Source organism: Alosa pseudoharengus, unplaced genomic scaffold (assembly GCF_046254945.1).
Source record: "Alosa pseudoharengus isolate Yale_2024_CS ecotype anadromous, Long Island Sound unplaced genomic scaffold, YU_APseudo_1.1 YU_APseudo_1.1_scf_11, whole genome shotgun sequence".
In the NCBI taxonomy this organism is placed as follows: domain Eukaryota; kingdom Metazoa; phylum Chordata; class Actinopteri; order Clupeiformes; family Clupeidae; genus Alosa; species Alosa pseudoharengus.
This window is the reverse complement of record NW_027468576.1, coordinates 23,348,696-23,374,412: the sequence shown is the minus strand read 5'-3', so window position 1 is coordinate 23,374,412 and position 25,717 is coordinate 23,348,696. Positions and strand designations below refer to the sequence as shown.

At 42.9% G+C, this 25,717-nt stretch overlaps 1 protein-coding gene across 1 annotated transcript; it reads right to left on the bottom strand.

Moving 5' to 3' along the window:
• Positions 1-292: 292 nt before the first annotated feature.
• LOC143113138 (chymotrypsin-like elastase family member 3B) lies at positions 293-13,144 on the bottom strand. Its single transcript, XM_076275405.1, has 8 exons — positions 13,102-13,144; positions 12,660-12,748; positions 12,153-12,250; positions 11,743-11,871; positions 3,544-3,680; positions 2,819-2,961; positions 692-877; positions 293-316 (listed from the first exon to the last, which is right to left on the bottom strand). Exons 1-8 carry the CDS (start codon positions 13,142-13,144, stop codon positions 293-295), a joined length of 849 nt encoding a protein of 282 aa, XP_076131520.1.
• Positions 13,145-25,717: the final 12,573 nt, after the last annotated feature.

Here is a 25,717-nt window from a genome sequence, read left to right as displayed (position 1 = left end):
TTTGAGAAATGCACTAACTGCTGTGTAAATGTTAATAGTGATGTGAGAATAGCACCAAAGCGACTGAGAAAAACTGTAAACTGATTTAGAAAAGTTATGAATCAAACTCATATTTGACTTGGTCAGTACTGTTTTATTGCACTTCTGCCACTTTGTTGTCTTGTGAGCTGCTGGGGCAATCTCCCATCGATGCTTAATAATTCAGCATGACCTGAAACGAAAGAGCAAACTGTGAGAGAGCATTTCATGGTGTGTGATCGCTGATCACAACTCAACAAGAAAAACTGAAGCCTCAGTTCAGCTCAGCATGTGGTATCTGGCAGACAGAACCAACATAGAGAACATAATAAAAAGACAGTTTTTATCCTCTTTACTGTAAACACTGATCCAGCTGAGCTCAGTAAGCTGGCCAGAGGCTGTGGGGTTGGTGTCTGTGATGAGGGCTGATAAGTGTGATAGATAGATAGATAGATAGATAGATAGATAGATAGATAGATAGTAGATAGATAGATAGATAGATAGATTTACATTTCTACATTTAGTCATTTATTTAGCTGACACTTTTATCGAAAGCAATCAAGGCACAGTGTAATTAGGACATGTTAGTGCAGCAATAGGTACTACTTGCGTAATAGATAGCTAGCTAGATAGCTAGATAGCTTGATAGATAGATAGATAGATAAATAGATACAAAATCTGTCAATATGACAGTGTGTGCACTCACATCGCTGAGCCAGTCGGTGAAGGCGGACGTGCGGGTGAACACTGTTGGCTTTTTCACCTCGTTGCAGGTGCGGGAGGACACAAAGCTGGTCACTCCCTGGATGTACCACTTCCCATCCTTCCCCTTGCAGTTCAGAGGACCGCCAGAATCCCCCTGAAAGGAGAAGGAGGTGTAGGGAGACCCGAAAGAAAGAGAAAGAGAGAGAAAAAGAGAGAGGGAATATGAGTCTCATGATACGGCATGGCATTTTATGATATATGCAAATGACAATTCAGATTTTAAAAGACATACTATGATATACTATGAAGAACTATGAAGACATACTATGATATACTATGAAGAACGCCTCAAACCATGGCATTTTAATTCACACTGAAGGCATGCCAGAGAAAAATTTACTCAGACACACCATAACAGTCACAACTAGATGTACCGCAGAGCGGTACAAAATATGACCGCCGCCCAGTCCAGCACATTTTTTTCCACAAAAAGAAATCACGCTGAAAGGCCTATATGATTCTAACTGTCTCACTAAATTGCATTATCCACACTCAATTCTCACTGGTATCTGCTAGACAACAAGTCCCAAAACATGATTAGTTCATAGATTTCACATGTAAAATTCATTTTATACAACCCCACCTCCATCTTGCCTGTTCATAATTCTGAGAAATTCTTGATTGTTTGTGTTATGTTTATGTTATGTGTGTGGGTGTGTGTGTGTGTGTGTGTGCGTGCTTGTGTGTGTGCCTGCGTATGTGCCTGTGCATGGAAGCGTACATATGTCTACTGTGTGAGTATATGTCATACGTATGATTACTGTGAATGTGTGTGTGTGCGTGTGTATCTGTTTGTGCACATGTGTGCACATGAAATGGGTTAACATGACCCCTGGAGGCAAATATACAGAAAAAAAATGGTCATCCTAGGCCCTACAGTTCTCAAGATATTCACAGAGAACTGTGTCTGGCCTACCCTCCTTTCAGGGGGTCCAGTCCAGCGGGGGGGCTACAGATCAAAACGAAAAATGACGGTTCCATGCTATCCATGTGGGGGTACATGCCCACCAAGTTTTGTGTACCCCGGTCTTTCAGTGTCCCGGGAATCCCTGTTGGTGTCCGTCACTAAATGTACACATAAATTATTTTATTGTAAGGCCCCCCATGAACGAAAGTACACAAAACTTGGCATGCATTCGGAGGGTGTCATAATGATCCTACACTTTCAATTTCGTGCAGTTTTGACCATGTCAGCCAGAGATATTGTGATGAAAACACCTACATTTTTGCTTTTTAATTTTTAACTAGGTGGCGCTATACATTAAATAAGTGGTAATAGGATGGGTTGACATGGCCCCTTGAGATCAACATACAAAAAAAAGGTGGACCTCCTAGGCCCTACGGTTCTCGAGATATTCACAGAAAACTGTCTCCGGCCACCTACAGGCCAGTTGGTGTATAGTAACATAAATTAATTTATTGTGTGGCCCCCCATGAACGGAATTCCACGAAACTTGGCGTGCATTCAGAGGGTGTCATAATGATCCTACACTTCCAATTTCGTGCAGTTTTGACTATGTTAGGTCACAGATACCTGCGATTACAACACCTCATTTTTACTTTTTTGTGTTTAACTAGGTGGCGCTATACATGAAATGAGTTGTTATGGAATGGGTTGACATGGCCCCTTGAGATCAACTTACAAAAAAAAAATGGTCCTCCTAAACCTTACGGTTCTCGAGATATTCACAGAAAACTGTGTCTGCCCTACCCTCCTTTCGGGGGGTGCAGTCCAGCGGGGGGGCTACAGATCAAAACGAAAAACGATGGTTCCATGCTATCCATATGGGGTTACATGCCCACCAAGTTTCGTCTACCCCGGTCTTTCAGTGTCCCGGGACTCATTGACGGAAATTTGGACATGCGAAAAAGAAAAAAAAAAAAAAAAAAAAATCTGACTAAACCTATATGACCGCCGCTTCGCTGCGCGGCGGTCATAATAATGTAACATAACATACAGGAACTGACAAAAAAATGTGACCATGTTTCCTTCAAATCAGAACCATGGGTGCTTGGCATATTTATGGGGACTCACATTGCAGCCAGACTGGACATCTCCGCCGGCACAGACCATAGTGGGCTTCACGTTGATGCCCCACCAGTCACTGCGGCTGCAGACACTGTGTTCAACTACTGGCAACAGGGCCTGCTGCAGCTTATCAGGCATGGGTCCGTGTGCTGGAACACACACACACACACACACACACACACACACACCACAGACATATTGCCTTTTACACACATTTGCATGCATTTGTTTCACATTGCTTTTATGTAAAGCAGCTGACAAAACAGGGGGGAGGGCATGTATTCTAATCACTTTATGCGTGCCCTCAGAAACAAATCCATGAATTTTAATTTGTTGGAACCTTCCTCTGAGCTAAAGGCACAAAACAATTAAACATTGTAACCTATTTAAAATGGCAAGCATTACATTTATTCAGTTGAGAGTCAAAATATAAGTGAGGCACAATACAAGCAAAATGCCACTAACAGAACACAGAGTGCTAGTTCTGTTAATCTATTTCTCTAGGACCAATTGGACGAGTGGGAGAAGAGAGATTACCAGACACTTCCTCTGTGGATGTGCTACACCTCGTTAGCCCACCCCACCCCTACACCCCCACCAATCCCCCCCCCCCCACACACACACTCACACACACACAGTGCTCGTCATTTTAGGTGAGCACATTTTCAAAAAGGTTAGAAAAACAAGCCAGTGCTATTACTACTATCAATATATGAAATATACTGTATTACTGTAGAGGTTGCCCCAGCCAGAGATGTAACATTGCTCGTCATGGGCAGGGATCTCCCCAGCCTCTGGCAGACAGGCTGGCTGGATGTTCTCATTCATGATGGGGGCCTTGTCCAGCTTCAGCAGGGCCATATCATTACTGTACAAACAAACACATGTCAACTTATCAGAATCTCACTGCTGTTGAGTAGGAGGCATTTATGCTAAACAGTGTGTCCATGAGAGGACCAGGCGGGGGTGATATGCTACGTCACCGATTTTGATGAAACTTGGCCAGTTTGAAGGGTCCAACTAAAAACTCCAAAAAAAAAAGCCAAAATAGTACAGAATTTGAAACAACCCTGGGGGAGTTAGGACCCCTTCCTTGTTTTAGGCCAAAAAAACTAAAAAAAAAGGCCCAAAATTGCATAACATGTTGACATCCCTCCTGCTGTCAGATTTAAACACAGCAAAGTAACAATCCATGCCATCAAAGGTACATCCAAGGTTGGTTTAAAACTGGAGTTACAAGACGTAAGGTGTGATGAGCAACCTCCTTTTTTCGAAATCCTTCCTGCACACAGAGGCGATTCTAGAGTCTGTGGGGGCCCCAAGCAAAAAATCCAAGGGGGCCCTACCGACAAGTGTTATCACCATTATGTTATATCACCATTAGGTTATTATGTTAAATAATAAAAATACAAAAAGCGTATTATAAAAATTCTTATATTTTGACATGTATCTCACCACTGCAAGCTGGCAGCTCGACTTACATGTGTGTAGAGCAGACTGTCCTGAATCTGGCAATATCATTGCCATGGTGGAGGGATTCTCTGGGGCTGAGCAATTTACAGACATATGTGGTGTGCGCCTTACAGAAATAAATGGCATTTTTTTATTTAGTGATGAAAAATGACCTTTCTGCGCTCCATATCTGTGACACGAACTGATCTGACCTGACTTGACCCGAGTTTGCGTGTTAGCCTGTGTGTGCCTACGGTGCAGGCTATGCACTCATAATGATTCCCTACAACAACTTTTTACTGCATTGCCATGAACAAAGTAGAGGCAAAAAAGGGGTTTCTTTGTTGAACAAATTGGGATGCAATGTGAGCCTTGAATTGGATGGCATGCAGGAATTTTCTAGGATCTCAAAACCGGATTATGAACATGCTTTGCCATAGAGAAACACACGATAGCGTTGGATTATAAACATGCTTTGCCACAAAACAGACAAAAACGTGGGGTAAGTCCAGCTATATGAAGTTATTATTTTGCTGTAACTTTGTCTGTTCTATAACCCAGAAGGATGCACTTGGTATCAAATGATAGCTTTGTGTCTCCTCTTTCATCTGACATGCGTGGCATATCTATCCGATCACAGGTCCGTGAGTAATTCAAACGAGAGTAATGGGTGTGCACCGTTGGTTTGTGTACATGACGTTATTATTTTGCCGTCACTTCGTGTGTTTTTATAATGGTATCAATGGATAGCCCTGTGTCTCCTCTTTCATCTGATATGCTTGCCATATCTATGCGATCATGGGTTCGCAAGTAATTCAAACGAGAGTAATGGGTGTGCAGGTGAACGCAGACTGTAAATATGATGCAATTTCTTTTCCATACTTGATCGTCCAGACAAGTGCGTAGTCTCCTTGGAAAGCCCCACTTCTGCTCTGTCACGCATTAAAGGTTTCATCTCGCTGCGATGAACAGTTCCGAAGCAATGTAACAAAGAAGAAAGGGTGTGTTTTTTGAGCACTTTGCGTCAATCAGGTTCTAAAAAATAAACGCGTATGCTTGGTCCTTGCTGCATCGCGATTAACATGGCAGCCCTAATTCAAACATAACGTTAACCATCTCCTTGCTTAACTAGTTGTAACTGTCTCTAGCTAGCTGAAGTTTACTGTCGTATAGATGTAGCAAACCATCTTTCTGCCAATTAACATTAGCCTACTATAACTTCATTGAGTAGGCTAAATGCCAAACTCCGATGTTGATCCGTCATCACTGCACCCTCGATTGACGTTTACCACAGTAGCCTAAATATGTGCGGATTCTTTGAACTCTTTTGAGCACAGATTCGCTGTTTATAAGGCCATAGCATAGGGCCTACATATGTACAGATCAGGGTTTCCGTTAATTACTGGACATTGACCGGAAAAAAAAATGAAATGTCCGACAAAATTAAATCTCTGGTCAAATTGTCCGATTGAAATTGGCTAATAATCCCGTCCCCTGACGCAATCTGAATTTGAGAATAAGCCTTAATATGTAAGACTATATTATACGTCCCCAGGCTATGTTTTTAAATGAACAGGCTCTACCGTTTGAAAATTAAGCTATTAAGCAACACGCATAGCCTATGCTGCATTTCAAATAGGAAACGCACGCTTAAAACGTCCATGTTAAACAACGAGCAAATGAGTGAGGCGGTTCAAACATGGCCAGGCCCAGGCAGACTAGTTTTTTCAGAGGCCAGACGCGATGGATGATGATAAATTGGTAACGTCTGAAGCCTCAGATGTTCGGTCAACTCCACCACCACCAGATAAAAAGCAGAAGTGTCGGGTGTAGGCTACCACCGTAGGCTACCACCGTGGCGCTAGAAGCAACTGAGACAGAGAACGACTTAAACTTCACAAGCAAGCGTCAACATTGAATGACAAAACGCTAGGTAAATTCCTCTAGTAGGCTAAATTCGGTTTGCTGCTGACGTGCATGGGTAAATGTAAGTTGCTAGCTGACGTCTAGCTTGTTGAAAATGTGTTATTTTACCACCTTAATTTATAAACGTGTTTTGTTCTTTTATAGCTCATGTCACGTCTTCATACATTAAATTACTGGCTACTTACCCACTGAGGCTAGTAAAGTGGACCTTGGTTAGTTACCAAGGTTAGTTAGGAAGATAGACTAGTTCTCTATTTAAATCAAGCTTTACATTGTGGTGGGATAAAATCGATTGTCATTTCCAAGGAGATGAACTCCATAGCCTATGATTATTCTCATTTTATCTTGAATAAATTATTGTGCCCTTTTGAAATTAGTTTGGCACAGATCCTGTGTTTTTATATTACCGGTAGGCCTATGCACAAGAGGGTCTGGTGTAGCTAAGCCTAGGCTACATAACATCAGTGAAACCTGTGGAAACATAAAAAGACCCAAGTAGCCTAGGCTAAATAGTATGTGCTAGTATTTGAGTTTGTTTTTAATTGGTTGGTATTGTTTTTATATTCTATTATTTCATATTTTTAGCTCAATAAATGTAGTTTAATCTGAGAACCCTGATACTATCTTAATTAAATTTTATTCAAAGAGACACTATGAGGAGAAGGAAAGGGCACACAGACATCTGGCACTTGTTGGTGCTAAAAGAGTAAGCAGGAAATAAACACTAAGATCTACAAACAATTACATTAAAAGTGTAGGTGCAGTTAGGTTTTATACACTGTTCATATGTTAAGGAAAGGGGTGCTCAGCAGACAGGAGAGGCACAGGATGAAAGCCGTGAGCAGGCCGCAGGGAGACGACAGGTTATATAAGAACGATGAGATATTCTGTAGCCTAGTACTGATTATCAGTTTGTCGCATGTGTAGACCTTGTGTGTGTTGCATAACACATGTTGCACTTGGTGATCACGGTGGGGATTGATGGTAGTGGACCATGATGGTCATAGAAGAAGTGAAGGAGCAGTACCCCCCAATTATGGTGGGGTAATTCGCACTCTGACTGTAACGTGGGTAGCAGCAACAAACAATGTAGCCTTTTTAAAACAACAAACGAAGCGGACTCTTGCTGTCCATGAAAAGATACTGGCTAGATCTTGTTAGGCATGTTTAAGTTAGGCTAATGAACATGTTGCATTCTATACAGCCTGATTATGTCATTCTTTAAGCTACATAGCCTGCATGTCTCCAGTTTTCCTCATTTTGACTAATTAAGAAGGGATAATAGGATATTTGACCGGCATATCATCAAAATGTCCGGAAAACGAAACCTTTTCTGCCTGCACATGAAAGGGCCTTTCCGAAACTAGCTACACTCTCTCCCTAGCCACTTGTCCTCCTAACGTTGCTAGGTTACGGGGACGCTGGCGAGACACGCCGCTCCGTCTGGCATCATGTTTTTGTTTGTTTTTATGTAATGTTCGTAATTTTATGTAATGTCATGTTTATTTTTTGTATTGGTTTGTCTAGTTAAATGTTTTCCCTATTTATTTACGCTATTTTTGATAGTTTTTGTGTTATTCTTAGCAGCTAGTCCTTTTTACTTCTAAGTCAGCTGATGTCGTTGACATTTGTCCATTGGGAGCTTGCTATGGCTAGCTTTTGCCCTAGCTGGGCATCGGACATCCTTCCATCTATCCGTGAGCGGTGCAGCACTTCACTGTCTGGTCGAGGGGATCTCTCGGGACCTAGGCTACTCTGCGAAAGATCTGCCGTGGCCGCCGAGCTGTTGCTGACCTGCGAGCTGCCATGCCAACTGCAGACTAACTGGGCCTCTGACATCCTTCCATCCATCCGTGAACAGTGAACTTCACTGTCTGGTCGAGGGGATCTCTCGGGACAGCTGGACCTAGGCTAGCTACTCTGCGAAAGATCTACCGTGGCCGCCGAGCTGTTGCTGATCTGCGAGCTGCCTTGCCAACTGCAGACTAACGTTAACGGTGAAGAGCTGCAATCTCACGGAGCAACAAACGGTCGCTGTTAAGTCCACCGAATTGCGGATCTACACGATCGCTCAGTACTTTGGACTGTGCTTCCATTATCTCCAGACTGCAGTCTAGCAGGCCTAGCTTCTAACGTTAACGTTATCTCCAGACTGCCAGTGAATTCACCGGGTTGGTCAGTTGCTAAAGAACTTTGTTGGCATTGCATCGGTTGTGAAGACACAGCTCTGTGCGCAGTTTTCACGGATAATCATTGCCCTTGGACATTTTCAGCTGGTTTGGAAATTGGACTAATTTTAACATCACTTTTCCCCTTATAATATATTTTCTTTTTTATTTGTTTATTTGTTTTGTTGTCTGTCTTGTATGTCTTGGTGTCACGGGTACGCTGGCGACTACGCCGCTCCGTCCGGCATTTTTTGTATTTGTTATTTTTTAAATGTATTTGTCATGTCTTGATGTCATGGGTACGCTGGCGACTATGCCGCTCCATCCGGCATCTTTTGTCTTGTTGTTATGTGTCTTGTTTGTGGAGCGCTTTGGATTGCACTATGTGCATGTTAAATGCACTTTAAAAATAAATCTGACTTGACTTGACTTGACTAACCAAGTGTTAAAGGAACACGCCAACATTTTGGGAAATGATCTTACTCACTGGCTCTGCCATTAGATAAGATTATACATACCATTCTCGTCTCTGTGTGTGCAGTACCTCAGTCTGAATTCATTTGAATTTGATGGTCAAAGGTCATTGTGATCTCACATTCTTGTGAGGAATGCCTGTAGGAAGTTGTTTTTTTTTCCCTTTCAAATTCGGCACACACAGTCACTTGCACTCAAAGATGAACTGATAAGATTTGAGTGGTCAAAGTTCAGTGTTATTGTGACCTCTCAAAAAACAACAACATGGGCCTACTGTATTTTTACACCTTGAACACAATATCCTGGAAACACCTTGAGGGAGTTATTTTAAATTTAGCACAACGTAAGCCCTGTACACACATACCCAGAAATTTTGTGTTTGGGTCTTTCGTCCACACGTAAACAGTGTTTTAGCCCACACAGAGATATTTTTTTAAAAACCTTCTAAAGAGAATGCTGATTTATTTGGATCTATGTGGACATCCAAAATGGAGATTTTTACAAGGACATGATGGTTACTTTGGGTATTAAATGTTCGTATACAGCAAGTCAGTCAGTACTCCTGGGCTTTTCTTGTTTTGTAGCCTACTGTATCTCAATGTCCGTCCATCGTAAAAACAAAACATGTCTGTAGACCCTGCTTACAGAATTAGTACAAGTTGTTTTAAAGCAGAGACTCTGACATGGTATAACCGCCTAGCTTCATGTTAGGGTCCCACAAGGAAATATGTCTGAAACATTGAAGACACGATAATGTACATTACTTGTACCTAGTACATCTGTTTCCATTGCATGCCATATGACTGTCTGCTGTTTGCTGTATTGGGCTAATGGAACAGTGCTAATGGAGCAATGCCAAGCTATATTTTCCCATGTTAAAACCATTTATCACATGAAAAATAACAATGTTATTATCATGTGATAATAACAATAATAACAATACTCTGTGTTTCCAGGATATTATGGTTTTTTTTGTGAGGTCACAGTAATATTGACCTTTCACCACCCAAATATAATCAGCCACAAAACTTCTGTTAGACTTTTTTTGAGGACGGTCACTGAAAGGAGTTGTAACAGTTATCTGAGGCTGCTGAGAAGGCAAGTCAATGGCTATGGCACTCACATGCTATTTGGGGTCATGTTGTAACCTGAATTGACTCTGAGATGCTGCTGCTGTGTTTCTGGAGTGGTAGTTGTTGGTGCCTACTGTACATCAAGGGCTTGCGTGTTGGCTGTGTATGTTGTTGATCAGATCATAAGTGTCCACAGTAATGAAAAGGAATGACTGGAGAATTTATAATATGGCTTGGTATGTTGGTATGTTGCTGATCGAATAATAAATGACCATAGCAACAAAGAGGAATGACTGAAGAATTTGTGAATTTGTGGTTGGTAGTTGGTATCTAAATATTTGTTGGTATTTGTTGGTGTCTGCATCAAAGGCTTGCGGTTTGACTGGTTATGTTAATGATTAGATAATAAACCGCCACAGCAATGAAGAGGATTGACTGAAGAATGTGTAGGTATTTGTGGGTGCCCACATCAAGAGCTTACAGTTGGTGTTGGTATTGGTTGGTAGACAACCTATCATGAGTGTGGAGGCAGCTAGGTCTGAGATGCCAGATACCACGGTTGAGCCTTCTGGAGGTCACCGATGAATGACGAAGACAAAGTAAGTGCAAGTGAATATTTGTACCAAATTAAAAAACATCCCTACAGGCATTTATGATATATAATTTTCTCAAGAATGCAAGGTCCTTGACCTCGACCTTTGACCACCAAATTCAAATATTTGTTATCTGTGAGTCAAAGTGAATATTTTTTATCACATATGAAATTATGTCAGGGATTTATTGAAGTTATTCACCACAAAGTGATATATATAAGGTCACAGTGACCTTGACCTTTGACCTTTGGCTACCAAAATGTTAAAAGTTATTATTTGAATCCAAGTGACTGTTTCTAGCCCTGAGATATGTTGAAGATATCACATTTGCAAATATTGAACCTATGAGTATACTGGTGTATGTCACCCAATGATGTCATTTTGAGCTACTCAGGCACTCAGGACATTAAATCTAGCTTGGATTTGATCAGTAGACATGATTGATAATATATCTCCATTTGTCAACCATAAATGACCTAAACATTATGTTTCAACCAATCATTGAAGTAGATATGTATTTGAAATCACTGTCTGGATCACACTATTTAGGCGGTTACAGCGACAAAAATAATAAAAGGCAGAGCTTTTGATTTATAAAGTCCACAGATGGCCCTTTCATGTGCAGAAAGAATTTTGAAAAAAGGAGGTTGCTCATCGGAGATCTGGATCTGAATATTCAAGGTCTGAATATTCAATATTCACATTCTGGATTCAAGGTCTGAATATTGCTATTTTTTGGGTATTCGCCAAAAGGCATGTGAAATAGTGGATACATGCAGTCCTGGGCTGACACCAGTCACACCTTACGCCTTCTAACTCAAGTTTTAAACGAACCTTGGATGCACCTTTGATGGCATGGATTGTTACTGTCAACATTTTATGCAATTGTGGGCCTTTTTTTGAGATTTTTTGGCATAAATCAAGGAGGGGTTCGTAACTCCCCCTGGGTTTCAAATTTGTACAATTTTGGCTTTTTGAGTTTTTAGGTGGACCCTTCAAACTGGCCAAGTTTCATCAAAATCGGTGACATGTATCACCCCCGCCTGGTCCTCTCATGGACACACTGTTAATGTTTAAAATGGATACTGATATGGACGGAAGCCTCTGTCTGGCCTCTGCCTGTACTTTGCGCATTCATTTCAAGCATATGGATGCAGATGAATCAACGTATGAAACATCTGTCTGTTTCATAGCATAAATCGGGCTTAAGCCAACATAATACTGGATGTAAGGAGTACACCAACCCGCAGGCCACACAGTTGATGTTCCAGTTGGGGTGGCTAACAATGCGCAGCACGTCTCTGATCTGCTCCGTGCCCTCCTGCACACTCAGGTCATGCTCCCCCAGCACCACACGGTACACATCCCCAGGGCTAAAAGAGAAAAAGGACAACACAGCTGTGATCGCTCGGTTACAAGTTATCAAATCGCGAGGCATTAAGAGCTATCCTTTTTTTTTTTGTCAGAAAGTGTATCGAATCCGTCATCTCTCTTAGTGCCTGAGGCAGTAAAGATAGCTCAGTTGCCTTGCACTATGACATCATGTATACTCTTTAATTACACCGCAAACACCAGTGAACCGTGAGGCATGAAGTGGCAGCAGGACAGGGGGATTTTGCCTCCAGGCCGCAGTAAGGAAAACAGAGAGGCTTACAAGATGCAGTGGCCGGCCGTCAGGATCCAGCGAGGGGCGATTAGAGTGCCCCCACATGTGTGGTGGTAGCGGCTGCCATGCTTGAACTGCAGGGAGATCTGGGGAAGCCAGGGGCAGAAAGAGAAGAACATATGGTCACATTTTACAGCGCTGTGTCCTTGTTACATTGTACCTAAACTGTAAAGTACAATATAATATACAGTGCTAGACTGAGGAACAGGGAATAATAGAAGCACATTAGCACTGTATACTTACAGGAGTAATAAACCAGAGTTTGGGTTAGAGTTAGGATAAAGATCAGTGTTGGGGTAAAGATTGGGTTCAGTGTTAAGGTTATGCTAGATTAGTACAAACATTTTGTCTCAACGTTCAGATAATTAGTGTTTCACCGCTTGTTTTATGGTCATATGTACAACATACAGTATACACCACAATATATAGTGTAACCACATATTATTGGATGTAACACCTTATTTAGTCATCAGTAACATTACGAGTCCAGCTCACCTGCCAAGGCCAGCTGTGGGCACGAGCATCCTCTCCATTCACCACCCTGCTGGTATTGGGTTCGTAGGTGGGAGTGCCACATCCATAAGCTAGGACAGAGAGCAGAGGGAGTGCAAAACAGCCTCGGGTTAGTGTCTGTATCAGTTATGTATCAGTTATGGGTCATTGAGTTTGGAGTCCAGAGAGTGGAAAATGTGGCAGCGGAATTTCAACCCCAACAAATTCATTTGTAATCGAGGGCAACCCAGATTCACACAATTCTTGTAAGCGAAAGATAAAATCCAAAACAAAAGGTTGATCATCTTATCTAATCATTTTTCCTCAAAGCCATCAAAGACAAAGGTCCCCGCATAATCTTGATCTGGCATACAGCACTGGGCAGAGATGGCAGGTTTGTGGCTGGCAACGTACCAGGGTCTGTGTGATCATTTCACCGACTCACCGTACGCCACCAAGAGCAGCACGCAGGCTAGTTTCATCAGCATGATGAAGGAGGTGTGTGTGTGTATGTGTGTGTGAGCAATGATCACCCTCTGGAGGTCTTATACCTCACTGGCCTTCCACTAGCCCTGACGACACTATCAGCCTCCTGCTGCTTATCGGCGCCCACTGCTAATATTAGCTGGGAAGAACCTCCTGTGCTGCACATGCAAACATTGCACCATGTCCTGACATTGAGGTGTGATATGGTGTAATGGCAAATGTAGAGAAAAGAGAAGGCAAGGAAGATCGGGATTCTGCAAACGTAGGTTGTGTTTGATGTGCACAGATGCATATTTTTCCACCTGCTGCCTTAATGCTTTCAGTAACATACAGACTGTATATGTTCAGGTCACTAAAGATACCAGTGGGGTGGGATAGGACATGTTGTTCCAGAGATGGGTACAGGAATGGAGAGTGGGGGAGAAAGAGAGAGAACATGTATAAGGAGAGAGAGAGAGAGAGAAAGAGAGAGAGCGAGAGACACTCAGTCGGATTCTCTGAAGGAAGCTTTGAAAAATGCGCCCTGTTCCCTTCAACGACAACAGAACTGGATCCACTCGGGCTCCTGCTCAAGAGCAACAGCCCAGAAACAGCTTTTTTCCTGCCCTAATAAATAACGTGCGCTGTAGACCGGGGTCCGGCCTCTGGGGCCCCCCCTTGCTCCCGGTGAACCTGGTGCTGATTCTCTATGCTACTCTGCCTGACTGTATCTTCCCTTCCTAAGGGGAATTAGCCAGATCCTCCCAAAGAGCCCGCACTCAACCATAAATCCCCCTTTCTTAAAGAAGCACAGCGAATCGATGTATGGGCCCAACAGCTACATGGATCTGTTTGTTTTTGCGCCGTGTTAGACAAATTCTCCACGCCAGATATTGTCTGTGCTGATTTATGGAGCAGACATGTGCAATGTGTTTACATAACGACGCTGTGGCATTAGAGAAAACTAATGTTAATGTACCCAGGGACAAACTGTCCACGGTTCTCCAATGTGAACCTGGCAAATAATGTCAGTTCCCGGGTCGAGAAAAACCTGCAGGGACTGTGGACGATGTAGCTTCCCACTGATAGTAAGTGTTTGCAATGACTAAGACAGGTGTGGACCTTTCCATATATTTGTATTCACAATAAGGCTTGTGATTCAAATTTCATGTGTGTAAGTGTATTCATAAGTATGTGCACATGTATGTGTGTGTGTGTGTGTGTGGGGGGGGGGGGTCAGTGTATATCTGCCTCATTTTTTCACCGTGTCTGTGTGTGTCTATGCGTGTCTGTGTGTATGTATATGTGTTTGTGAGTGCAAATGGATGTGAGTTAACAGTTCTGTGAGCGATGTGGTCATTTGCGCTGACCTACAGTCTGCACCATGAGATTATCTGATACATCAAGTCTAAATGATACACTGTGTTCGATCCAAGCAGTCATTCTTCTAAACAAATTATGAGTCCATGCGGCTCAATACATTTGTCTGCCCCCCCCCCCAAAAAAAAAAAAAAACTAGCTGTTTCCTGCACTGCAGTCTCCACCATTGAATAAGCTGTCCTGGGTGTTTACTCCACGTGAGGCCCAATAATATATGACATTCAGACATTTTCTATATTCCATCGAAGTGACCCTGAGAAATACTGTATAAATCAGACCATCCAAGGATTGCAGCAGTTAGCAACAGAAGCTTGTCGGCTTGCTGTCCACTTAGAGGTACAGACAGTGATAAATGACCATCTCTCAGCTCACACCGCACAAAGGCCAAGTGTGTCTGTGAAGGGTTCCCAGATATGACAGGCATCTGCAGTGCGGAAACCGGACGCTCGGGGCTACAGTCTTTGACGGTGCGCTTTAATGGATAAATCATATTTGAACTGGCTGTCAGATAGTGTTTAAAGCCTCCATTTCCTGTAATTGAAAGTGGGCCAGTTGAGTCGTTAGAAGACAGTCAAATCAATGAGCAGAGAGTGGGGTAAGATTCTTGTGTAGCTAATTTGTGTGGTTTGTAGAAAAAAGACTCAAAAAAAGGGATTCATCAGCTGGGGATTTGTGCAAAATATATATGAATCATAGTTGGCATAGATGAGAAATGTAATCTAGACCTAATAAAAAGTACTTAAAAATCAGCTCACTTCCTTCACCCTGATATTTGTGCAGTGTGATTGTGATATAAATGCTCCAAATGTCTTTATAATTTGTCTCGGTGTTCCAATCATTCATCATAATTTCGCAATAATTTGTAGCAATTTGCTTGGATGTCTAGATAATGAAATACAAATGAAGAATATGTGGATGTGGAGGTATTAATCTCAGACTGTATAACCACCAAGAAAAATGTTATAGACCTACAAATATGATCATTGTGAATCTCTTTATAATACACTATATAACATATTATTATCATATTATTAATGTATTATTGAATGTATTGATGTTTGATCATATATAAGCACTTGGAAAGTGATACAGACGCTTGTGCCACAGCTCCCTGTATCCATGTATGTATCAATGTTTCATTATTATATCAATATCTATACTGTCAAAGTGCATAAAGAATATCTCAAATGACCACTATTTATTTAAAAAACTGAAGCCATTGACTTTGGGGATATACAGTATAGTACATTTATTTTTCCAGTTTTCCATCCTTCTGTTTTTCCCACAAGGCTTTAGTTATGTTGAGCTATGGTCTCGGATGTGGCCAATCAAATACAGCAAGCATTCTTGTGTTCAAGAACTGGTCTTGTGGTTTCAGCATGTTTGGGGCCAAATCAGAGCAAATCAGTCATAGGTCAGTTGCTTGATGATTTAACCCTCCTATTGTGTTCGTTTTATGTTTACTAGTTTTGTGTTCCTGGTCAAAAATGACCGCTGCATTATAAATTGTTATATAAAACTGGTGTGTCATATGACCATATAGTAATAGTAAAAAAAACAACAACAAACAAACACAAAACCCATCAAAACTAAAAGCTATGTTGTTTGGCATGATCTTTTGGTTCATTTGTTTATTTGTGGAAAGACTTATCAAGTGACATACTTTATGTCAGATGGCAGACCGACTGACATGACTACAAACCATTTCGTCTTAGAGGGTGGAGTAAAACTGGCATAACTTTGTGTGTCTATTTATGATTTATGATGTAGACATACTACATTCACCATGCTTTTTTCCATTACTACTCTCCATGCTTTTTCCAGACCTCTAGTCAGTCTACCTGGTATATTTTTCATACAGTAGTTCTTTGCACAGTGCAAATTCGTCCCACCCAGCCATGATTTCATGCTCGCTGGCACGGGAAACAATGCATACAGTAGGTGAAGGTGAAACCATCAGTTTATGCTACATTTCATTTAAGCAATGGTGAATTACACCCTTTTCTTCCTGCCAACAGCCTTGGATCATGCTTTTGAAATGGGAAGTCACTCCCCCCCACCCCACCCTTTCTCAACTGCCCATAGTCTACCTCACTCCACTCTCCTCTCTCTTAAGTCAGACACAAAGTCTACACAGTCCACAGAAATCATGTCTGTCGGTCCGGCCCAGTTAGCATTGAGCAACCTGAAGCTGTTCCAAGCACCGCAGCACTCCTCTCTCTCTCTCTCTCTCTCTCTCTCTCTCTCTCTTGCTGGAAAGACATGGAATGGATTATTCCTAATTACTGTCCCAGATGTTGGCCTAAGTTTATCAAGGAGAGGATCTGATAGGGCGTACAGTTCGAAATCCCCGTGCCAAAACGCACGCACTAGGCCGCCTATGCAAATGGGACATGTAAAAGTTGGTTGGGAATGGGATCAGAGATCTGTGAGTTGGTTGTGTTACATTTGGATTAAGGAGAGACTAGACAGGCTTCATGGTTCATGATCCTCCATTGAGGACATTGGGATTTTCAGCCTCAGTAGACAGCTGCTTTGCCAGCAATACCTTCCTGTATCCACCCATTGAAACTTTCCGTTTGTCCATCCATCCAAGCCTTCATCCATCATCCCTTGTATTTATTAACATAAAGTAGAACGTCTTGTTGACAGAGATGTCAAAACAGCTTAGAGGATTCGAATTTCAAATGGCAGAGGGGAGACGACCGAATGCAGCATTAGCGAATGAGCGATCATCGAGGATAAATATTTTAGCACCTAAATGAGTTTGTGATGGAACGATACACTGTTTCAATGGAGAAGAAATCCTATTAAGTCTGAGTTTGACCGCTCAGCAGGTTAGGCTAATCTGAGTCAAAGGCCACATGAGGCACACCTGTGAAGCCAACGGCACTGGTGGTAAAACAAATAGCGGCCCTAATGACTTTATCCTGCTCCGAAACCATTTGATCCTCCGAGTTCAAGAGACAGACTTTGTTTTGCTATCAAGTGTCCTGTTCTGATTGGCACATTGTGGTGAGGTCATTGGCAAAGATCCCTTTGAAAAAACGAACCCTGGAAATGAAATGGAGAGATAGAGGTGTGTGTGTGTATGTGTGAGTGAGTGTGTGTGTGTGTGTGTGTGTGGAGGGGTGGTGGTAGTGGGGGGTGGGTGGGACCTACCCAGTGCTGTCTGTCATGGGCCTCTGGGTTCAGGAAGCGAACAGAGAGAAAGAAGAAAAGAGGGAGGAATTCATAACAAGGCCATCATACCCTCCACTGATAATTGGCAGTGCTACATGAAGGAGCTCTCAGTCCAAATAAACACTCCATCCCACCGGAGCAGCCACTGGGAGCTCCACTTCTTACACTTCCCTTCCCCTCCCTTCCCCAACAACTCCCTCGCTCTCTCCTCGTCCTCTATCTTCGTCTTTCTTCAAACCCTAATCTCGTTTTTTTCAGTGCTTTCTTTTTCAACCCCTCCTCATTTCTTTCAGTCCTGCTTCCTCTTGTCTGACGTCCCCCATCTCCCTTTGTCTCTAATTTCTCATTCTTCACTCTCTCGCTGTGTTCCACCTCCCTCCTCCCCCTCTCTCACCTCACCTTCCTTCTCTCTGTCTCTTCTCATCCACTCCTGCCCTGTCTTTGATATCCCTTTCTCTCCATTTAAGACTCTCCTCCACCCCTACCCAGGACTAAATGACTGTGTTTCCAGCTGTAATTGGCTCCATTTGGGCACCTTAAGGCTCCCGTGGTGACACTTCTCAGCTCCATTCACCCTCCCTCCCCTCCCAGTCCTACCTCTCCGTTCTTCCATTCACTTTCTCTTTTTTCCTCCCTGTGGATTTCAAAGCCTCTTCTCCCACTCCCTCCCCCTGCAAACCCCCCTCCCCCGCCTTCTCCATCCTCCACCCACCCCATCCTCCACCCTGATCTGGCTGGGGTTTGCCGAAGGAGCCCGCTTCACTCAGCTCTGCTCTGGTCTGCAGAGCTTTAACTAAAACCTTGTTGGGCAAATTAAGAACGGTTTAGGCTCTTGCTCTGGCTTGCATCACAGGGCCGTAAACACGGAGCGCTGCCGGTGTCCCGGGGCCAGTGGGGCCCCTGCTGCGATTATCTGTGTGCTTTTAACTCATAAATCAAACGTCGCTTCGGCTCCTTTCGGACTGTGCCCTGAATTTCTGGCTGTGTCCAGCTAGCCAGCGCTGTGTCTCTGGGGCTCATTGCTATGTGTTGGGATGGGAACTTGGTGACTTTCCATGTCCTAAATCACTTCATATGCTAGATATGACAGTTTAATTTTTCATATGAACTCATCATATGTGTGGTTCCTAATGCCTTGGGTGTCCTGATGATCACAATAAGAGGATGTGATTGCGGACAGAGAGCCCCACTGGGATGAAGCAGAGTTGATCTGTTTTGGATTTGTGGTTCGGTGTGACAGAGCAGGGGGGATAATAGAGTTTCTATGATTAATAAAGACATGGCCTGCAATTGAGGAATCTAGACTGGTAACATTTATGAATGGAGGAGGCTTGATGTGCTTTGTAAGCAGCACCGAGTGGTACGACACAAATGTCCATTGAAGGCCTAATCATTTCCTCATGGTGGCCACTATTATATTTCACTTCTTTCTTAAATTTCAACAGAACTGTGAGTTTGGTATTCATTATAAAGACACATAAAGCTGAAATCTGGTGCTTTGGATTCATTGATTGGCAATTCATTTGTGACTTATAAAAATGCTGAAATGGAGAAACCGGGGATCCGCCAGCCTTGATTGTGCGGTCTGTTCCAGACATCAACCTGTTGATGGAGTGTGGGGGCACCTGGTCATTGTGACTTGAAATTGGTTTAAACAGATCCATCATCCAGTGGCTCAGACTTCAAAAGCTGTTGCTCTGTAATAAGCCTTAAATGGTGGCTCTCTAATGGCTAATGATCCCGCAATAGCCTGCCAGGTTAAATTAAATACCCCAGCGCTTAACACAAACCTACTATAGATTAGGGAGCCTGTGAGCTCCATTTGTAATTGGACAATGATCAGAGAGGGAGAGAGAAAGAGAGAGAGTAAGGATAAGGATAAGAAAAGAAAAATAAAGTAAGATGGAAACTCCCTATGAATATGACAAAAAACTACAGAAGCAGTCAGGCTGTTCCTCTTTCTGCCACACGTTTTTGCAAGAACTTTTACACATGCCACTGATACTCTAATAGCAGGACATCCAAGCATCAATCACTCTCCCAGGGATGGACAGTGGCCTTGCCTTGCCTTTCCAGCTTGGCTACAGCAAAACTAAAGGGTCCGACATGATTGAGCGCTGATATGATTCACACTTCCTCTGGGCGCGCATCTGTGAAGTGCTTGATGAAATATGGAATGCTTTTTTTCTCCCCTCACCGATAACTGGTGGAATTGGGTGGCATATATAAGGCCGGCAGGGCGAGCATGCGCTGGTGATATACTGTACTACTTCTGAGCAGCAAGGTCGCTGGCGCTACTCCATCCATACCGCCGGCCATCCCTCTGTCCATCCATCTATCTCCCAGACCGAGAGCCTCAATCTCTCCTCTCCCACAAGCAGACAGGGAGTCCTTGGCCATTATTTATGACACATACAATATAGGAATGTGCTCAGGAGGCACGTCTCACTTGCTCTTTGCCGCTCTCTCTCTCTGTACCTGCCTCTTTGTCTTCATTTTTCATCATCCTCCTATGGTCTATACTAGAACAAAAAAATAGACCACAGATTTCCACACCAATCTGGATGGCAATGGCAGTGAGACGAACTATGGTATGTGCATGTGTCTCACTTAACCCTGTTTATACTGAGTCCACATGCTATTTGGATCAGGAAGATTCCGGAAATGACTTTTAATATAAGCACAGTCCACCACAGCTGTTTTTTCAGTAACATTTACTTTTTTTTTGCACAACAGAGCGATTTAAAGCTAGCATGTGCTCAAAGAGGTTTCAAGCTAAGCCCTATTCGCACTGATTTGATTGGTTGTGGTGAGGAATTCACATATGCTAAAAGCTTCAGTGCTTTATTGACTGCAGTCCAAGGCATCGAAGAAACTGAGTGCTCACTAACACCGTAATACAGAAAGCATCATGACACGACCTCACACCACACACGCCGCCACATGTGTTTATTATGTCATTGGGCTGTCCGTCCCAGAGGCCAGAAGAAACTCAAAATATTTTGGAAAATGTTTTAACTACAAAAGGAAGTGAGAAATTTGTTTTGGGATTTTTCTTTCTCAAACAAAATGCTTGATAATATTTTTCTTTCTAAATTGACACCTGACTAAATAGAGTGAAAGGTTCAGTTGTTTTTTTTTGTGTTGAATTTGGGTTATGTTCACTTGTGAAGAGATACTGTAGGGACGTGTTCATGTTACTTTTGCTTTTTATTCTGTGTGTTTATGTGTGTTTGAGTGCATACTGTGTGTGGTTGTGTGTGATCCTGAATGAATATGAAATATTTTCTGTACACATGTAATTTATTTTCAACAAAATTTGTGAAGGCATAACTTGTGTGCGTGTTTGTGTCTGTACATGCCTTTATGTGTGTCGGAAGTTAGCGGAGGCGTGTGAGTCACAAAGCGAAGCTGTCCTGCGGATGTTTGTGTCTTTTTCTGCACGTGTTGGGGTTCATAATAGGGCCATTGAACTGTTCCAGCTCACCTCACACTCTCCCAGCGACACCTGCAACACCCAGGCAAATTGGCAGGCAGCGGCGGTTTAATATACTGCACTGCAAAGAGTCCGTAAATCACGCTGCTACTGAACTAATACCGCAGCATTAGGCCCCTGGAAGGTGGGGGTGGATGGTGTTTGGGGTGGGGGGGGGTAGGTGGGTGGGTAAGGGGTCAGCCCATATGAATGCTGCAGCACTCCAAGGATGATTCATTTAATCACCCTTCCATGAAGCGACGGCAAACGCTACCGCTATGAAAGCTAATCGCCAGCCGGACTGCCGGGCGCGAAAATGAGGGCAGTTCGCTCGGCCGGGGAGCCCAATCAATCTGCAATGCTGTAAGGATGAATTAGACCACGCTTTGGGGGGAAAGGGGAACAACAGGGAGGCTGTTTGCATTACAAAGTGAAAATATGCGGGCGAGGAGGTTTCTGGAAGCCGAGCCAGGCGAGCCACACTGCACTGCTGTTGACCTTGCATTTAAGGGGGCCGACGGCACAAGCGCGTTAATGAAAACGACAACACGCTCCGCTCTCGGTGTGTAACACGAATCTTAAACAAATACGTGCAAATCACAGGGCTGTGATGTGTTTGAGCCTTGTTTTCCCACAGACCTCGCTCTGATAGCAGATGTCAGAACAGGACGTTATTTCGCAGAGAAGCCAGGTAAATACACCTGTATATTTATAGTTCCCTATAAACATACATAAACATTGTCACCGGTCCGCTGACATAAAGTTGGAAAGTGCTGAACACTGGTGTTCACGGAGAATTTGGACCATCCGCTCAGAGGACACAAAGGCCGCACTGTGCCGCAAGTGCATACCCACATGCACACAAATACATATGCGCTGGATTTGCCAAAATCAAGTTGTCCTGAATGCGGTGTACTCAGAATGTACAAACAGAAGTCACATAAGATTAATAGTATGTATTTCATATCACCGTAATATTGTTTATATACCAACAAAATGAACCCAAAAAGGGGGAAGTACATCACACCAGCATGAAACTGTTCGTCCAGATCACTTTGCACTTGATATCTCAGGTTTCCCAGAGGGATTTATTTATATTGTTCTTGCTCCGAGTGGCTCAATGTGACTGCGGTCAGGGAGCTTGATGTATGTCGCTTTTTTCCAAACACTGCCTAGGTAATGCTCTCACAGTACTCTTGGAGCATGTGCTAGTGATTTTGCTTGGTCTGAGAGAGTGTGTATGCTTGCCTGACAGGTTCAGATGTTTCAACTGCCCTGTGCCAGCGCCGGTGCATGTCAGGCCAAATGATTGGTTGTGATACAAATCCATGTCAATGAAATGAATGCACACTGGCCTCTGATTGGCTGATTCACTCCACAGGTCTCTCCTCATTGCGGCTGTCTCTCCATGGATCCTGTAGAGGTTATCCAGCGGCCAGTCCCTCAAGGCCCCATACCGGGGCCTTTTCCCATTTCATAATTGAGCCTGGATGGTGTGAGAAGTCATATTTCAACACTGGTCTTTTGGGTGTAAACTTTATTTGGGTTTTTCTGGAAATGCACAGTGTTGTATTAGGTGAGGCTATCGGATACAGCGAGTAACTAAAACATGTGCAGAGAATCTGACCTTAAGATTTCTGCAGAAGGATTGCTCAGTGCCTAGCTCGTCCCAACAGTGACAGCCATTTCACAGAAGGCTTTTTGTACCAGACTAGACTTTTAATTACCATGGAAACCGCTTTCCCAGAAATTCGTCGGCGAAGCATTTTATTGAGCACAAAATGTACCCGAGGTGGTTCAGGAATGTTTTGAGATGCCTCTTTAATTTGGTAAAAGTATCACTGAAGTGGTGTCCTCCTCGAGATTTTAGGATTATTTGCTGTGGATTATGATTTGTGTAAATCACTTTACAACAAGGCAAAGAAAAATGGTGTGAACACCACACACACATACACACACACACACACACACACACACATACACAAAGTCATATAAACCAGCTGTCCTCTCACTTGATGTTCCGCAAATTTTGCACTGCATTCTCCCATTTAGAAACACCCCCAAAATACAGACATAGGATAAACCCATAGCCATATTTCTTTGTGCACACACACACACACAGACCCACACTCACAAACACACATACATACACATACACACGCACACACACACACACATGCATACGCACACACACACACACACACACACACACACACGCTCACTCAAAGAATGTCTTTCTCTCTCTATCTCTCACACACACACACACCCTGGTCTAATTTGATTATAGGTAATCTTAAGAGCAGGCTTGATGCAGGTTAAACCGCCAGATAAACAAAAATCTGGCCAAAATGATCCCTAATTTACAGAGAGGAAGTGCCTGGTTCCAGCTCTGCCTGAGGCTCCTCTCATCTCATGGCTGTAGGCAGGCCTGAGACGTTGATGCTGGTCAGAAGGTTTGCGCTTCCAATTCTCACCCAAACAGAGGCGGTAAAATGCTTGAGCGAGTGCCTGAATGAAATATTGAGCAACTAAAAGAGAGTTCGTTTGAGATAATTGAGCGCATTGGCAGTGGAGATGTGAAGGTCACCAAGGAGGAATAATAAAAAAAACAACCTCCTGCTCTCTGTGTTTTCAAACCTTACCTCAGAATCCCTTACGAGAAAGACTCGGAAAAGGCGAGTGGTTCGCTCGGTGTGGCTTTGAAAATGATACGGCGATTTAATGGCACAGAGCGGACCGCTGGCCTCGCTAATGCCAGATTGGTCGATGACAGCCATGACATGCCAACTATGAATCATTTTAGCGATGTTTTACGGGAGCGGAACTGCAACAGAAGTTTTTATATAGGATTTTAACGGCCTCTGGAATCAGAGAGGGCCCAATGTGCAACTCCTCCATTGCTGTGTTAGCTGTCAGGAGGCCTGCGGTCCAAACCTGCACTGCTTGTTTTTTTTTTTATTTTGCTTCTGCTATCGGACCCACATGCTCGAATTTGCCTTTCCGACTCTCTTATTTGAAATGGTGGTTGATTTTTTTAGCCCTTTAGCCCCTTTTTCCAAATTAATTCTTTAAAGACATCTTCACCTCTTCTTTGATCGGACGCCCGTTTGATTTAATGTCTTAAGCAAAACCGTTTTCTCGTAATCTCTTGGTATTGAATGTGGCTAGTCTGTGTATGGAACAATGATACACTTTACTGGCCCCTGTCTGTTTGGCTCTGTGCAGATTGTCACCGGCTGAGTAATATGCCTGGGTCTTAGAACTCTGGCCAAAATTGAAGCACGGAAATTCCAAACATCTCAACAGCATCTGTGGGCAAATTTGCCAAAGTTCTGGTTCTTTTTTATGAGAACACACAATATGTTCTTCAGAAGGCTCTAGTTATTGGCTGCACTTTTTTCATAACCTTGCTCCATTACTATAACGATTTGTGTCTGTAGCTGAGAGGTGTTGAGGATATAACCAATACTTTTCTTCATAACATATTTCTCCATATTTTGTGCTTCTGTATTCAGAGCAAACTGTGCTACTTCTCCTATTTTAAATATAAATACAGCCCCAACCACAGAACTCGCTGCTTATGAATGTCCAGTTCACAACATTACCACTTTATTACATACCTTGATCTGTTAAAGATCTTTAAAATAATTGAGTGGAATGACCACAAATGTTATGGCATAGTATAGAAGCTTCCAGAAGATGGCACTGGTTGGCAATTTAACTCAGACCCCGGTACACTAGTGTGCACAAGTCAGAGAGAAACAGTCATTTACACAAACCCTGTCCATGGTATGGACATCATATTTACCCTGGCTTGTACAGTGACATTCAGCTCCTATGTAAACAAGATTTGTTCTCCTTCTGTAGCCTATTACAATTCCTTAAGACAAGCTACACCGCTCGTTAGTTGGAGGGAGCCATAAAGGGCAGATAATATCAGCTATGGCTTTGTTTTTTGGAGACATTCACGGGCAGCACAGACCCTTACTGCATTCACATTCTTCACAGCTCTTAACTTAATCCAGGCCACTGGAGTCACGCTCTTTCAATCTTCCTCAAACGTTGCTTTGACTAAATAAAGAGGACCCACGGTCATGGACTGATGTCATCCTTATCAGTAATGAAGCGGTCTCAGATGGATCTAGTGCACGGTTTTAACAGGGTTCAACACACACAAGATACAGGTGAGATGGGATTTAGAAGAAGAGAAGTATTGAAGAACGAAATCTAATAATGCAATAATGCCCTAACCCTAACCCTTTTCAAAGGACACCCACGAGGTATGGCCCTCATAAATAATATGTTTGTGGATTTAATAGGAAAAACTTAATGCACCATAATGTTTTATTTACAAACCAAAAAGGTTATTTTTGCTCTTTGTCGTTTTTATTAAACCTGGAGGCAATGTGTGTCAGAAAATTGCAGATACTTTTTTATATCTTAAAAGTCTGAAAGACAACTGATTCAAGTAATCCGATGATTTAGATAAATCTGAGGAAGGCATTTCTGGAAGGAGGAAGGCAATCTGTATTTCATATTCTTCATTCTGGTCCATATG